Raw genomic sequence first — 15,216 nt, 5'->3', positions numbered from 1 at the left:
TGTTCTCCAAAAACGTGGATAAATCAAAAATACACGGAGTAATTTTTAGTCAAAACAATTTTCGGTTGTTCATCTACGATTTTAAATTGACATACATACAATTTGTTGTCTATTCCTTGAGACCCTGAGGAGCCATTTCTTGTCGAATTTTGATGGAAATCACCCACTGTGAAGCACTTAGGAATCAAGTTCTGTAGATTTTGTTCTTGTGTTGATAATCAGCTGAAAATTTGTGATTTTAAGCATGTTAGCTGTTATCATCTATTGGTAGTGGGAAAACTTCTTGTGGACTGGGAATTAAACCATTGACCTTTGGGTTTCTGGGCTACTTTTCTTACCACTATACAATCCTGGAAATTAATTCCAGTTCTTTCATTGCGAAGGGTTAGGCACTGCTATGATCCTTTTCAAATATCTTTGCAACTGCCCAGTCGTGCAAGTTGGGAATGCGTCAAGTGGCACCATGGCAGGAGGTGGGACCTACAAGACAAGGAACATGGGAAGGAATGGGGAGGGAGAATGTGGCTGGTTTCCTTGATTTTTCAAAAGACTTTTTCAGTGAATGGAAACAAAAGACTGTCTCAAAAACCCTCTTTCTACCAGCCTTTCCGTGGCTCATTTAGAAGGGTGGGAAGCCAGACTATCTCCAAGGATGAAGAAAGGAAGGGATTACTCATTTCCTTGATCGAAGGATTACTCATCTAATTCCTTGTTTTGATCATTTTCTATGGCCATAGGATTGCAATCACTATGGCATGACAAGCTAGTGAAGGCAACGGACGTTTGGAAACACAGCTAACTTACTCTCAAAGTGCAAACCATGGAGGTCTGAAAGTTACTGAATTTCCCGGAGGCTTGGCTCCGCATGTCCCATTTTTGTTGGTTTTCAATGAGTCGTGTGCCCTCTGCCCTTGCCCCTACAAAAAATTGGGGCCTGCCTCTCAGTTGCAAAGATATTTGAAATGAACCATAACACTAAGTAGCCACATGAAGATAACATAGCAATTTTATCGAAAGTTGCTGATTTCTTTGCTTGCTTTGGTTTGCCACCACCATTGATAACCAGGATAAATGCCCAGTTTCCCTGATTGCCATAGTAATTTTACCAAAGTTATTGGCTTCACATGTTCAGCTGTTATGGCTCATCAAGATTGGCAGTGCACGGGAGAATTAGCTTCCAAGAAGCCACTACTAGTTGAAAACCATGTCTCAGCTTTGAAGTTGCACTAGGTGGTAAATGTAAATGGCCATCAATGTGAATTTCACCGCTGTTCACATGGCAGAATTTATACACCCATTGTGTGGGATGTTATTAACCTTGAATCAATGTGCATGTGGTGGGGAAATAAACACCCCAGATTTTGTTGACCATTGTAAGGCCTTTCCTCAGAAGCCCAGTAGGGAAGTAATATTTGTCTTACATTCATGATGCAAACTATCATTCAATGCTTATCTTCTACGAGGAGTGCCTTTTTTATAACCATGGAGTAACTAAATTGATTCCTTTTGTTGGAACTTCGAATTTCTTTTCTTAACTATTTTTATTGTATTGTATAAAGAGTTGCATGTTGAAGGTGAAATTGAAGACCTGAGTGAAAGAGCCAGATAATGAACATTTTTTGCAAATATGAGATTTCCGCAATTAAATTACCAGCAGACATTGTTGAAAACTTACGTTCCACTCTCTGAGTGCAAGAATCATTTTTTTTCTCACTTTTCTTGAAAGTTCACCTTAGGTTATTATTTGGTTATGTACTTATGTCTTCTAATAATAGACTGCAGAATAATGTTATTTTTGATGATGTGTTTAAAAAAAACTGAAATTAATTCATCAATGTGATTCTGGTTCCTTAATATATCTCTGGCCTTTTTTTTTAATACAGTAGATTCTGTGATAATATGCTTCATTTTCCCCATTTTTTTGTATATTTTAAAATGCCTTTTCTCTTTTTTTTGCTTTTTTGTAAATTTTTCTAAGACAAATGTGAATAGGTGTTTTGCTGTGTATTATTCTCATCACAAAGTTTGCTTTGAATTTATCTTAACTGCTGATTATTTGCCTTAGATATGTATGGCTTGAGAGTTTATGTGATTAGAATTTATGCAAAGTAAAATTTTGTGTAGCAGTTACTACTGTATTTAATCTGATAATTTAGTTTTTTCAGTTTTTCTTTGCAATTTGGTGTTGGGATTCATGGCTTCTCTTTTAATTTTTATTGTTTTGATCCAACTCTAACGCTCGGTTCTTGTAATATGCCTGGCCATATGCAAGTGCATGGAGTTCAGTGTATACATACATGTTCCCAGAGAAAGTACTCATTGATGGATTATCCTTTCCATCGCCAAAAATATTTAATGCTGCCCCTGCCCCATGGCATTTTAAAAAGGATTAATAGCAATTGTTTTAATATCTTTCAGTTAAATGCACCAAAGCATGAAGTTTGCCATGAAAAAATATGCTGGCCGGGAAAATGTAAGACTTAGCCGGGATTCGAACCCAGATCTCTCGATTGCCGGTCAGGTGTGTGAGCCAGTTACTCCACCAAACCATTTTCTCAGAGCAAACTTTGGAATGGCTTTGTGGTGTAACTGGCTAACACACCTGACCGGCAATCGAGAGATCTGGGTTCGAATCTCAGCTAAGTCAAATATATTTTCATGGCGAACTTCATCTCTTGGTGTATTTAACTTTGCACCCGTGCGCGTGACTGCATACAAAGTCACTTGTTTCTGCAGTGCTTTGATCTTTCAGTTACTTCTCATCCTCTTCTGAACGAGATCTAATTTAAATCTGCTCATTAAGTATCATATCTCATAAGTTTACTGACATTAATGCTTGATTTTTATTTGTGTGCGCGCAGGTTGCAGAGCGGGCGCTGTACTTTTGGAACAATGAATACATAATGAGCCTCATTGAAGAGAATAACCAAGTGATCATGCCTATAATGTTCCCTGCATTGTACAGAATCAGCAAGGAGCACTGGAACCAGACCATTGTGGCTCTAGTTTACAATGTTCTCAAGACCTTTATGGAAATGAACAGTCAGTTATTTGATGAATTGACTGCTTCATACAAAGCTGAGCGACAAAGGTGAATTATTCATTTATTACTGGTGTTATGTGGTGTGATAATAATTTCCCATGATGACCTCTTTCAGGGACTTTTATTATCAGAACAGTGTTGGAATAATTAAGTTGAGCTATTAATAATTCCCGAGACAGGGAATGCAAATTTCAGTCAAAGTTGGGAGTAAAATATATCCAATAATGGTTTCTATGTTACCTTATTAGGAATTGTCTAGTGTGGAAGCCCATCAAGGTTAAGCACCTACCCTCCTTCGTGTTAATGATTGCCAAAAACAATAGAAAAATTGGCTTCAGAAATTTTTATCTTTCCTAACTCAAACTTGCATTTGGATTACCTGTCAGATAGATTAGGAATGGACGAAGGCCTAAAGCCACGGTCCCATTAGACAGTTTAGCACGTGCTACTTACCAGCCATTGGTAAATATTGCCATCAGCCAGCAGATATGTTGGGTTCACATTACAAGTAAATAGCCTCTAGTATAGTTGCTGTTGATGACTTGAAAACATCTACATCTACATAATACCCCGCAAGCCGCCTAAAAGGCGTGTGGCAGTCGTTTACAGCTACTACGACGACACCAGTCGTTTACAGCTATTTAAAAAAAAAAGAAAATGAAGGGCTCTAACGAGGTTGGAACTAGCGTTTATTAAAGTCCTTTATGGTTCGGGGGAAAAACGAATTCCCATATCTATCCGTTCGGCAAAACATCTCTCTTAATTTATCGCTTCCATCGGACCTGAAATATAGTGTGGCTCTAATATTATGTTCTCTGTGTCGCTCTTAAAGATATCCATTCTCAATTGTTCAAACAATCTAAGCCTAGCACGCATCATGTGTGTGTGTGCAACATGTCATCTATGGGTGTGAGTCGTGACGTTTTGAGTCTTGCAATATCTTGGTCAGTATATCATATCTATCTTCAACATCTCTAAAAGTCTTTACAATAACACATTATAAGCTGCGTCTTTGGCATTTCTGTTTATGTAGTCTGCAAATGAAGCGTCCCAAAGGCAAGGATAATTTTGGAATAAATCTAGAAATTTTATAATGCCTTTGCCCGACCACTTGTTGATGTCAACCATATTCACTGTTATGCAGAAAAATAAGGAGAAAATACAGTATAATGAAACTAAATAACGCTGCATAAAAGCAACTGGACACGCCTTAACTCACCAGCCGCTTGTGAGCTACTACTACATTGGCTGGCTGGCACCAGCGAGGGTATCACATGACTCCCAGTGGAGGTTAGGCAGTGCTATAAAGTTAAATGTGTTCAACTTCTGATTGCAGCTAGTAAACACTACCCCACTGGAAATCTCCAGCCACTGGTTCTGGATCAGACTAGGCTGCTTGCTGGCAATACCGTATTTCTCCAAATGTAGTACCCCTCTGAATATAGTCCCCCCATCCTAATTTTGAGGCTCGAGTTTTAGGAAAAAAAATAAAAAATGCGTTTGAATATAGTCCCCCCTTTACTTTTACCACGGATATTTTTGGAAAAAAAGGGGGGACTATATTCAGACAAATACGGTATTACCAGCAGCTATTTAGACGCAGCTGCTAAACAGCATAGTGTGACTGCAACTTTACAATGGTGCGAAACATATAATTGCTGGTTTGAAATGGACTTCCAAAATGTACACAAAACTAACTTTAGATTCATTTTATTGATGATAGGTATCATTTTTGGCTTCAACGAATATCAATTTATATCCTGTAGAAAACGAGGAATAGGTGAACAACGAGCAGGAATTTAAGTATAAAAAATGTTGACTAAAGAATTGAGGGTGGCATCTTATGTATATCATTCTTGTTTAGTTAGTTTCAGCTAGGTGGATTTCAACTGATGAGTTTATTCATTTGCGCAATCTTGTTCTAAGGGGTATCATCATTTTTGTCAATGAAAAAGGAGTCACCTTTGAAATATTGTCATGAGGAAATGAATTAATAATAATAATAATAATAATGTTTATTTGTCCAGAGATCTAGAAGTACAAGGGGTGCACTGGATATAGGACACGTCAAGATAAAAATATATATACAATAAATACAAATATACAATGATGCAGGATACATCAAAATTTGTTTAAGAATTCATCTACAGAATAATACATTCTTAATTTCAAATATTTAAGTAGGTTGGTCTTAAAAGTAGTGACACTTGATGGTGCCTTAAGTTCAGGTGGCAATTTATTGTAGAGTTGAAGGCCCATACAATTTGGACCAGCGCTGGTATTCTTGGTGCGCACATACGAAACATGCAGCTGGTCAATTTGCCTCGTGGAATGATGGTGGACATCACGGTTCTTAATGTAATGAAATAGATTTCTTTTTGTGTAAGCAAGTAAATGAAAAATATACACACATGGTAGTGGTAATATGTCCAGTTTCTTGAACAAGGGACGACAAGGTGAATCATAGGGGGCATTGCACATCAGCCTTATAATTCGCTTCTGAATTTTAAAGATTTCAGTAGAATGGGGAGAGGAACCCCAAAACAGGATACTGAAAATAATGTGCGAGTAAAATTCACTATAGTAAATGGACAATAAGACATCATTATTTACCGTGTTCCTGATGCTTCTTATGAGAAAGCATGTTGAACTGAGCTTGCTGCGCAATTTGCTGATGTGCTCTACCCATGTCATATTTTTGTGCAGGATAACTCCGAGGAACTTTGAACTGGAAATTTGTGGGAGTTGTTTCCCCTCTACAACAATTGGTATTGCTTCGGATTCTTTATTTTTGTTACAAAAATGAATAAGGCCAGACTTTTCAAGGTTCAATTTAAGAAAATTATTTTGACACCATTCATATAGGAGTTTAGTGGCAGTGACTGCTGTAAGGGACAAGCTATTCAATGATGGGGCAGATACAATAACATTAGTATCGTCAGCATAGAGTATAGGTTTGACACCTGTGACAGATTTAAGAGTACCTGGTAGATCATTTATATACAGCAAAAACAGAACAGGACCCAAGACAGAGCCCTGTGGCACACCTAGTAGGACTTCTTTACCAGGAGAGATAAACTGAGTGCCATTTTTGTATAATACAACATGTTGGTGACGTCCACTCAGATACGATTCAATCCACTTATAAGGAGTACCTCGTATACCATAAAAACCCAGTTTTAGTAGGAGTAGTTGGTGATTGACAAGATCAAAGGCTTTAGAAAAGTCAAAGAAAAGACCCAGAGTCTCCATTCTTTTGTCCAGATTTGAAAGTATGTGGGTCACCACTTCATAGGTGGCTGTGGATGTGGATTTAGATTTTCTGAACCCATTCTGAGAAGGGGACAAGAGACTAAATGACTCAAGGTATGAAACCAGACGGTTGTAAAAGACCTTCTCAAAAATTTTACTGAGCTGGTTTAACAAGGAAATCGGACGGTATGAATTCATATCCTGTTTGCTTCCTTTGCCTTTGTAGAGAGGAACAACTTTGGCAGTCTTCAGAGAGTCAGGGAAAACTCCCAGCCTTAAAGATTCATTAATGAGGAATAGGACTTGATCCTTAATGACAAGGATAGATCTTTTTACAACTCTCCCGGGGATACCATCTAATCCATGACTATTTTTATTAGGCAATTTGTTAACAATATTGGTCAGTTCAGATTCAGTACAAGGAAGCAGGTACAACGAGTTGCTAGGCGATTGGGTTACGGAGTAGTTAGGGGAATTGCATGGGATTGTGGGATCCGACTGAGACAGGAAAAAATCATTGAGATTGGATGACATGGTAGTATAATCAGAGATCAGTTCCCCTTTAGAGTCTTGTAATTGAAGGATGCAATGTTGATTGTGGTGAGCTTTGGATTCTTTGATGATTTTCCAAATTTCTTTTGATTTATTGTCAGCATTTACTATTCTTTGATTGTTGAAGGATTTTTTTGCTGTTTGAAGAATTTTACGGTATCTTTTCTTAAGCGCCAAGTACTCTAATCGATCTGACACTTCAGTTTTATGTTTGTAGTGAATGGCAGCCTCCTTCATCTCACTTGACAGACGTCTAATTTCATCAGTAATCCATGACTTTTTACGCTTGGAAAGTAAAGGATTTTTCACCTTCTTCAGGACTAAAGGAAAACAAATGTCGAAGTAATGTTGAAAAGTAGAATAGAAATACTGAAAACTATCATCAAAGGACATCAAACTATACATTTCAGACCAATCATGTGAATATAATGTTTCTTGGAAAGTTGCTATATTCTGCTCGGTAATATATCTTTTGTAGAAGCTGCTGGAGTAGGGGGAAGATGAATGAGAGATAGAACAATTGGGAGGCTTGGGGATAAGAGTGTCAAAATCAACATGTACACAGAGGCCGAAGTGGTCAGACAGGCCAGTATTTATAGTTTCAAATTGTAGCTCAGAGGCTGGGATGTTTGTGATGAAATAATCAATGAGGGACTGACAATTTGCAGTAACTCTGGTAGGTTCTGAATTTACAACCTGTAGCCCAAAGGAGGAAAGCAAATCCATGAGGTCACTCTTCATAGTGGAATCTTTTAGAAAATCAACGTTTAAATCACCGAATATTATTATACCATTCGGACTTCTGGCCAGTAGGGACACAAGAACATCATTTATAGTATTTAAAAAAATGCTAAAATTACCTCCAGGAGGCCGATAAACGGATAAAATTGCAAAAGTTTGGTTTCTCACTTTGAGTAAAGCACCAGAGCACTCACAAATTGATTCCACTGAACCGTCCAAGTTCAGACAGATCATATTTATCTTTGGATGACAATACAGAGCAACACCACCACATTTGTGCTGTTGTCTACAGAAAGAGGAGATTAGGTTTAGGCCTTCGATGGCAAATGAAGATATTTCCTCCTGGCGTAACCAGTGTTCAGCTAGTGCCAAAACGTCAATCCCTAGCTCACTCATCAGTAATTCAAGTTCAAGGTATTTATTCCTAATACACTGAATGTTGACGAAGAAAAACTTCACTGTTCCATTTATCTCCCTACATTCACTGTAACCTTGGTGACGACACTTGTTTAGGTTTGAAACTCCTAGTCAGGAGCTGCCTGGTGTAGCAGTTGAACCCTCAGAGGAGTCAGTTTGATTGCTATTGATGCCATTAAGGGGTAGATATTCGACACTCGTGGAACTTAATTCTGATTTGGAGATAAGGGGTAGAGATTCGACACTCGTGGCACTTAAATCTGATTTGGAGACAACCGGGGGCACATCAGGCTGTTGGCTCACTAGTGGCTTTTTGGGGGGAAAGTACTTGCCTATAGAGACATTGTCCGGCCATGTATTACTCTTGAGGAGGACGTTCACAAGTTTCATGGGGGCGGTAACCACGAAAGAATTATATATTCTGCCGCAGTTTAAAGTGGAGCACTCGAAATCGCCAGAGGGAAACTTTCTTCTAAGGTAATTCCCTATTACCTCCGATGTGGTTGATTTGTTCACATTCCCGACGTATATGTTTACGCGTCGGGGCACTCCAGAAAAGGAACACTCATCACTGACCACTGTATTTGATCCAAAAATGGTGCTCTTTCTTTTGGATTTACGCTTATGCGTAAATTTCGTGAAGCCGTCGGCGTCGGTTTCGCTGTCAGCCCGCTTGTCGGCAGGAACACCCGGACGGTTCACATTCACGGACACATTTTTCCCGCCGCTGAACTTAGCACTCGGGGTATCACAAGATTCATTTATCCGAGGCGGATGTCGAGGAGGTGCATCAGGTTTGGCAACTGACCCGCCATTAATTTTTGATGAATCCACAGGTTGATTCTGCAATGTCACTTCACTAATTGGAATTGCGACTTGTTGCGTGGTGTCTTTCGACTTTCCCATCTCGGGAACGAGATTGGACGAAATAGCATCCGCGAAACTGACTTTTTTAGGAATAGTCGGGTTCTTATGGGTCGAAAGCTCGAGCTTCAGAGCTTTAAACTCCGATTTCAGATCATCAATGTCGGACGCCATGTTGGCAAGCCGGTGCTTCAGATAACGGCAGGAAAAACACTTCCAGCTAATGAACACGTGGTCACTTAGTATGCGCAAACATATTTCGTTCAAGCCAGAACATTTATGGTGATAAATATTATCACAGACGTCACACGGAATGACTTTATCCGCGACCTCGAGACTTAAATTGCACGACGTGCAACTGTGCGAAACCATCTCCGCCGCCATCTTGTTTCGAATTCTCTTCCCTTGCAATACTTTTTGAGTAGTTGTAAATTCTTGTTGACTGTAGAGGTGCTCCCCGACCATTGCTGTCATTATTATCTCAGATGACGAGAGGGGAAATGACTCTGTTAGGATTATGTACCACTAGCCCAGCAGGGTCCATGCTGGGAGGGTATTACTAGGATTCTTATGCGTCTTAAAAACCTGAGAAACTTAGAAATGTCTTAAAATTTGTGAGGTAAATAAAAAAGTATGAAGGATATGTCGGCAAATATCTGAAAAAGTCAGTAAAAAATAGAAGCAACGAGAAAAATTTTTAACTCTCCCTATTATGTATGAATTCTAACCCAAAACATTTGTTGTAGTTTTTTCAATCGATTACTGGTGGTGGAGCTTCTTAATCTGAGTACAGTGGAACCTCGTTAAAGCGAGTACGGGCTATAGCGACACCCCCGCTATTACGAGAGATAGCCGATGCACCGTCAATTGACCCTATAATAAGCGTGTTAAAAAATTCGTTTTTACGAGACCCTTTCGGTGTTGGCTCTCGCCATAGCGAGGGTTTCACCGCTGGAAGACTTTCATCAAGACTCCATAACCTCTGTAATTGCTAGCGATCTGTTAGAAATGAAGTTAATGGAGTGCTCAGTCTCAAATGTACGTGGTAAACTGTCGTTCGATAAATATAATGATTGACGAAACAATGCTTTGCATGATTTTTATTCAGTGCGGTGCTTATAAATTGTTTGAATAGTTAGTTGTTATTTGAGTAAGGAAATTTAGTGATGCAAAAAAACATCGCCTTTCGTCTGGATTTATGCTTACGTTTATCGGATAGATGTTTATCTGTCGCCGCACCACTCCTGTTCCTGTATATCTGTTTGCAACAGGTATATTGGCTATTATTTGCTCCACCTCCGGTAAAGCAACAATTCGCTATAGCGAGTGTTTATTAGTGCACCGTGGGGTGTCGTTATATCGAGGTTGCACTGTAGTTTGGTTACTCCAGAGAAGCTTCTTTGGCTGCCTTCAGAGATCGTGTCATCTGCTATGTAGTAGCATTGATGTCTGCTATTTATTAACCAATGAGGAGTGTGAGATAGTTAGTGTGTTTTGGCTTGTGGTGCAGGTGTTTATTTTAATTATGATGCTGACATACCAATATGTCGGGTGATGGTAATGGACAAGCACAGGAGATTTCTGCTTAGCTGTGGGATAGCCCTGAACAAAAATTTTAAGTCTTAAAAGAAAGTAGACTAGTAATTGAGGCTGACATAGGTGCTGAATTAGAGAACCAGCAAAGTCTTTGCTTATTTCTGTCTGGGGTAATTTTATTTTATGTAATTTTACGTACTTTAATTAATTTTTTATACCTGAATATAGCCTACATTCAATTGCCGATTCCCTCCTCCTAACTTTTAAGTATAACATTTGGAAAAAATTTAACATCTTCTATTAGAATCTTCTTTTTCAGATAACATACTATTTTTCTTGAAAATAGCTTAATAAAGGTACAGTAAAACCTCTATGTAGTGAACCTCTTTACATCGTAAACCTCCATACTTCGTACAAACCCTCTGGTCCCGTCAGATTTACATGCAAATTTATAGGAAAACCTCTATATAGTGAACCTCTTTATCTCGTAAAACCTCCATACATCGTACCAACAAGACAGCCTCGAGGCGGCCTAACTACCTCCGCAAATTGTACCGAGACAACTAGAGACCATTAATGCAGCCGCGATTACCTACACGGAATGACAGTTTCAGCAATAAATGTTTCACGCTTATTTTTTTCTTATACACCTTAAATAATTTTCACGTTAACCATTAGTTAGGGCATCCAACTATCCTAATAATATTAAGTGACGGTAAATGAAGACAGAACACATCGTTTTCTCTCGAATCACCGTCAAAATCGCGCGATAACATTCGCTTTCTTTTACTGATGGCTTTATTTTCTTGTAAGTGCCTACATACTATGTTCAGTTAATAAAAGAGGCGACCAGCGCAGCCTATAATCACTAGCTGACGGAAATATTTCAACTAACTTCACTCCCATCCATGGAGACTGAATTACTCGACCGCACTGCTACTTCCGCTTCTAAAATTAAAATATTTCGAGAATTTTCCGCGACTTGAAATAAATCAAATACAGTTTAGCAATTATTTTATTCCCATATTTCCCGGTGTAGCACTTTCTTACTACCCTCTTCGTAATTTTTTCGATGCTTTCGTGAACGATCGTAGTTTAAAATTTATTGCGCTTAGCGACAGTCATATGTCTTGCCTGCGTATTTATGCCGCGAAATCTGACTATTCCATCGGGAGTCTGGGACGTCAATTTCTAGCAATACTGAACGAGCATCAATCCATGCGCGGCAGTTTTAGGTGAAGGAGGCAGCTAATTAGCTGATACGCGGTAGGGCAATGAAATTTTTTACCGTCGCCGCCGCATTCTGAAGTAGTTCGCCCAGCATTCTCACCGGGAAATCACGTCCTTTCGCAGACCTAGCGTTTGTGTGTGCCCTCGACAGAGTTTTTCTTCGGAACGCTACGTGCATTGTATTTTGGAGAGAGGGAATTCAACAAAATTTTCAAAATTACGCTCAATTTTTTGTCTATTTTTTTGCGGTAGTCACGTGTTTATTTTTTTTTTTATCACATGTTATAAGAGTATATTATATAAGAGTATAGTATATAAGAGTATATACTTGTATATGAATTCTGCTGGTTTTTCCGGGTATTCTTCCGCGTTTATCCATTTGTAGGACAACAAACAACTAGTCCTACAAATGGATAAACGCGGAAGAATACCCGGAAAAACCAGCAGAATTCATCATAATCTCCGCGGAAGCCTACTTGGAAACTATACTTGTATATGTTTATACAAGTCACATGTTATAAGAATGATAAATCAATTCTAAAAGATATAATAAGGATTATTTTCAATTATTTGCCATAAATATGAAAAAATATGAAAATTACTTAATTAATCATAGGCTGATGATGGATTCGAGAAATAAAAGAAGGCGACTGCTTGACATTACCACATAATTAGCAATTTTCCTAGCCATCAACGAGGACAGGCAGAAGGCAGTGACCTTTGGAATACCATCATTCACCCTCACATCTATTTTAAACAACCAAGGAAAAACAGAAGAAACTGTATATCTAGGCTGCACAAATAAAAAAAACTCAGGCAGTTAAATACGAGGATGAAGAAATTATGTTTAGAAATATAAAACTATTGTTCTTTCCTCCGAACACTATTAGTAAATTACAACCCTTAGACCAGGGAATTATTTCTTAGGTCAAAAGGCATTAACGAAAACAGCCAGTGATTTATTTACAGTGAAAATGGCATTAAAAAGTGCTCGTGGAATTGAAAAAATTATTTCGAAAGAGTTTGAAAAAAATTTTGAGCAAACCCATTAACTAATTTATTTTCTAAAAAGGCCTCTTGAACAATTTACTTTTACCTTTGTGTAACCATTAAATTGTAAATATATGTTCACTTATGCATACCTATATATTTAAATATATTAATATAATGGCTTAAAAGACAGTAGCACCTTTCATTTCCCTAGGATATGAAAAAATGGTGCCTACCACTAAAACCTCTCTATAGTGAACCTCCATACATCAAATTGCCCAAATTTTGGTCCCCTCCATTACGATGTAAAGAGGTTTTACTGTATTTTCAAATGAAGCCTAAGGTATCAAAAATGACACGGTCAACACATATTTGTAGATTAGAAACCTTTGCCCCTATGTATCTACTTTTAGAAGTCCCTTCATGATGTTCTCTGGTGTATCGTATGATATAGCATAAGTATTAGCTTTAGCATCCTTTTTATTTCAAATATTGTGTCAAAAGAATATGCCCAAGTGAATCTCAATGTTGTGATTAGTATCTATTACAAATACATAGATACAATGTGCATTTGCATCTGGCATATGCTCATGTTAGTCACGTTGCAAATACTAAAATTTTGTGTGAATGTTACTTTCAAATTGTGTACTCATTGGAGAAGAAACATTGCTCTGTAATCAGGGGAATACGATATTTATGGAGACAAGGGCGTTCGATGAGCATACAGTCCTCACCACCACGTTTCCAAGGTTGTAATATTTGTTAGTATCAGTGTCAAAAACGTGTTCATGAGATGGTGGTGGAATGTAAATTGCTTGAAATAACAAGATGATTTAATGTAGGGAATCACCTCACTTCTAAATGGCTTCAAAATTATAATGACCTTAGAGACTTCCACCTTATTATCTAATTTGGGGTTTTTGGCCTGAAGTAGTAAAAATATAGCTGGTGGAAGTCGGTGGATACGAAACCCTAGGGCGGGCTCGCGGGTTACACTCCTGGGCCGAGGTCTGAAGCATTAGATTATCACCTCTGCACCGCAGAAGGGGGAGGACAGGAAGGAGAAAGGAAGGAGGCACCGCCGCGATAGACGCCTCCTGGGACGGGATAGGGAAGGAAGGGATGGGACGAGGAATCCCACACCGTCACAAAGGCTATCTATCACTAGCGTCCTACCACTAGCGAAACCAGGAAAAACCATTGCTGTGCCAGCGATTTTAGAGGATTATTCAATGAGGAAGAATAAACCAACGATCAAATCGCTAGATAGCTGGTGAAAGTCAGTCAAATTTCTGATTTTGTGATCAGAAAATAAGGAGAGGTAGGTAAACTTTGAAACTTGAAAAGTGTGCAAACCCTGTCCTGCTAGCCATTTTTTTTGTTGACACTTTTAAACATGAAAAAATTCAATTATTACATGATATAGTGTACCACCAGTCAAGGTAGAAACTAGAATAAGGAAATGCTGTGTACTAACCTGCCCATCACTTCAACTCTTGAATATCTTTAACTTCATGCGTGGTAAGGAGCCCCCAGGAGGTTGAAACAGCCCTAATTGCTCTTCACTTTTGACAATTTGCATCTTAACCCGCTATGCTTGAGCTTATTCTTTCAGCAATGCAGCCTGTGTTAGTTTTTGTGTGCGAGTGAGTGTCAAGGCTTGCCGGTTTAGAGGTCACTGTGTTTGCTCCCTGCAATCACATGCTCCATTCTCAAAAACCATGACAGTAAATCCGGGCTGGTGCAAAATGAATGTGTTAAATGCATTACGACTTCTGGAGCATTTCCATTTTCTATTATGTATTCAAGGCCATAAAGATCATATCCCTGTTTTTAGTTAAGGTGGCTTTATGTGGAGAAGTTTGCAGATTACCCAGGCCCAATCCCCTCCCAATTTCCCTTTTTCATCCCCATTCTCTTTCAGTCAGTCAATAAATCCTATTCTCTTTCTTCCTCTCCCTCATTTACCCAACATTCTACCCTCCAACACTGTTTTTAACATCCCCTCTCCGCTAAGTACTCGCTCATCTATACCTTCTGTCTTGTCTGTATCTCATCTAAAAGCTGCCTCTCCTCACCCACCATATCCAGCACTTCATCCTATGTCCTCCTCTCTGTCCATTTCACTTTCACCATTCTTCTCCACATCCACATCTCAGAGGTTCAGTGTTTTCATAGACACAAAAAACTATGGATGGGTTTTATTATCTTTTCCGAGGAGTAACATAATGCAAAAAAATGTATCATTGGAAACGAACATTGATAAGCATTTAAAACTCACTCAGAATTTAAACAGGCTGTCTGGTTTTGATTAGGTTAAGGTAGAGCCAACCATTAGCTAAGCTTAACCTTCTCCAGTCTCCTCCACGCCCAATTCTTGATCACCCACTGCAATATCTTATCATCCTTCATAAGTGTTCATATTCGTGCACTATAAATTAAAGTTAAATTGAGTTATTACTACTTTATTTAATTTTGGTAGCATTAACAACAAAATTTCCATGCATATGAAAAGACTGGGTACCGAAGTACATATTTCAACCTCTTATCTGTTATGCACCTACCTTGCCTTTTTAAGTGCCTGACCGTTA

At 38.6% G+C, this 15,216-nt stretch overlaps 1 protein-coding gene across 1 annotated transcript in view; it reads left to right on the top strand.

The window, feature by feature from the left end:
* Positions 1 to 15,216, top strand: part of LOC124168256 (serine/threonine-protein phosphatase 2A 56 kDa regulatory subunit epsilon isoform) — a 175,171-nt gene that overhangs the window by 157,662 nt on the left and 2,293 nt on the right. The window contains exon 9 of the mRNA XM_046546397.1: positions 2,862 to 3,091. Coding sequence (XP_046402353.1) covers positions 2,862 to 3,091 — 230 coding nt within the window. The remainder of the gene's footprint in view (positions 1 to 2,861; positions 3,092 to 15,216) is intronic.

This window comes from Ischnura elegans, chromosome 11 (assembly GCF_921293095.1).
Source record: "Ischnura elegans chromosome 11, ioIscEleg1.1, whole genome shotgun sequence".
Lineage (NCBI taxonomy): Eukaryota > Metazoa > Arthropoda > Insecta > Odonata > Coenagrionidae > Ischnura > Ischnura elegans.
Note: the sequence above shows the minus strand (reverse complement) of the source record. Positions and strands in the feature narration are given on the sequence as shown.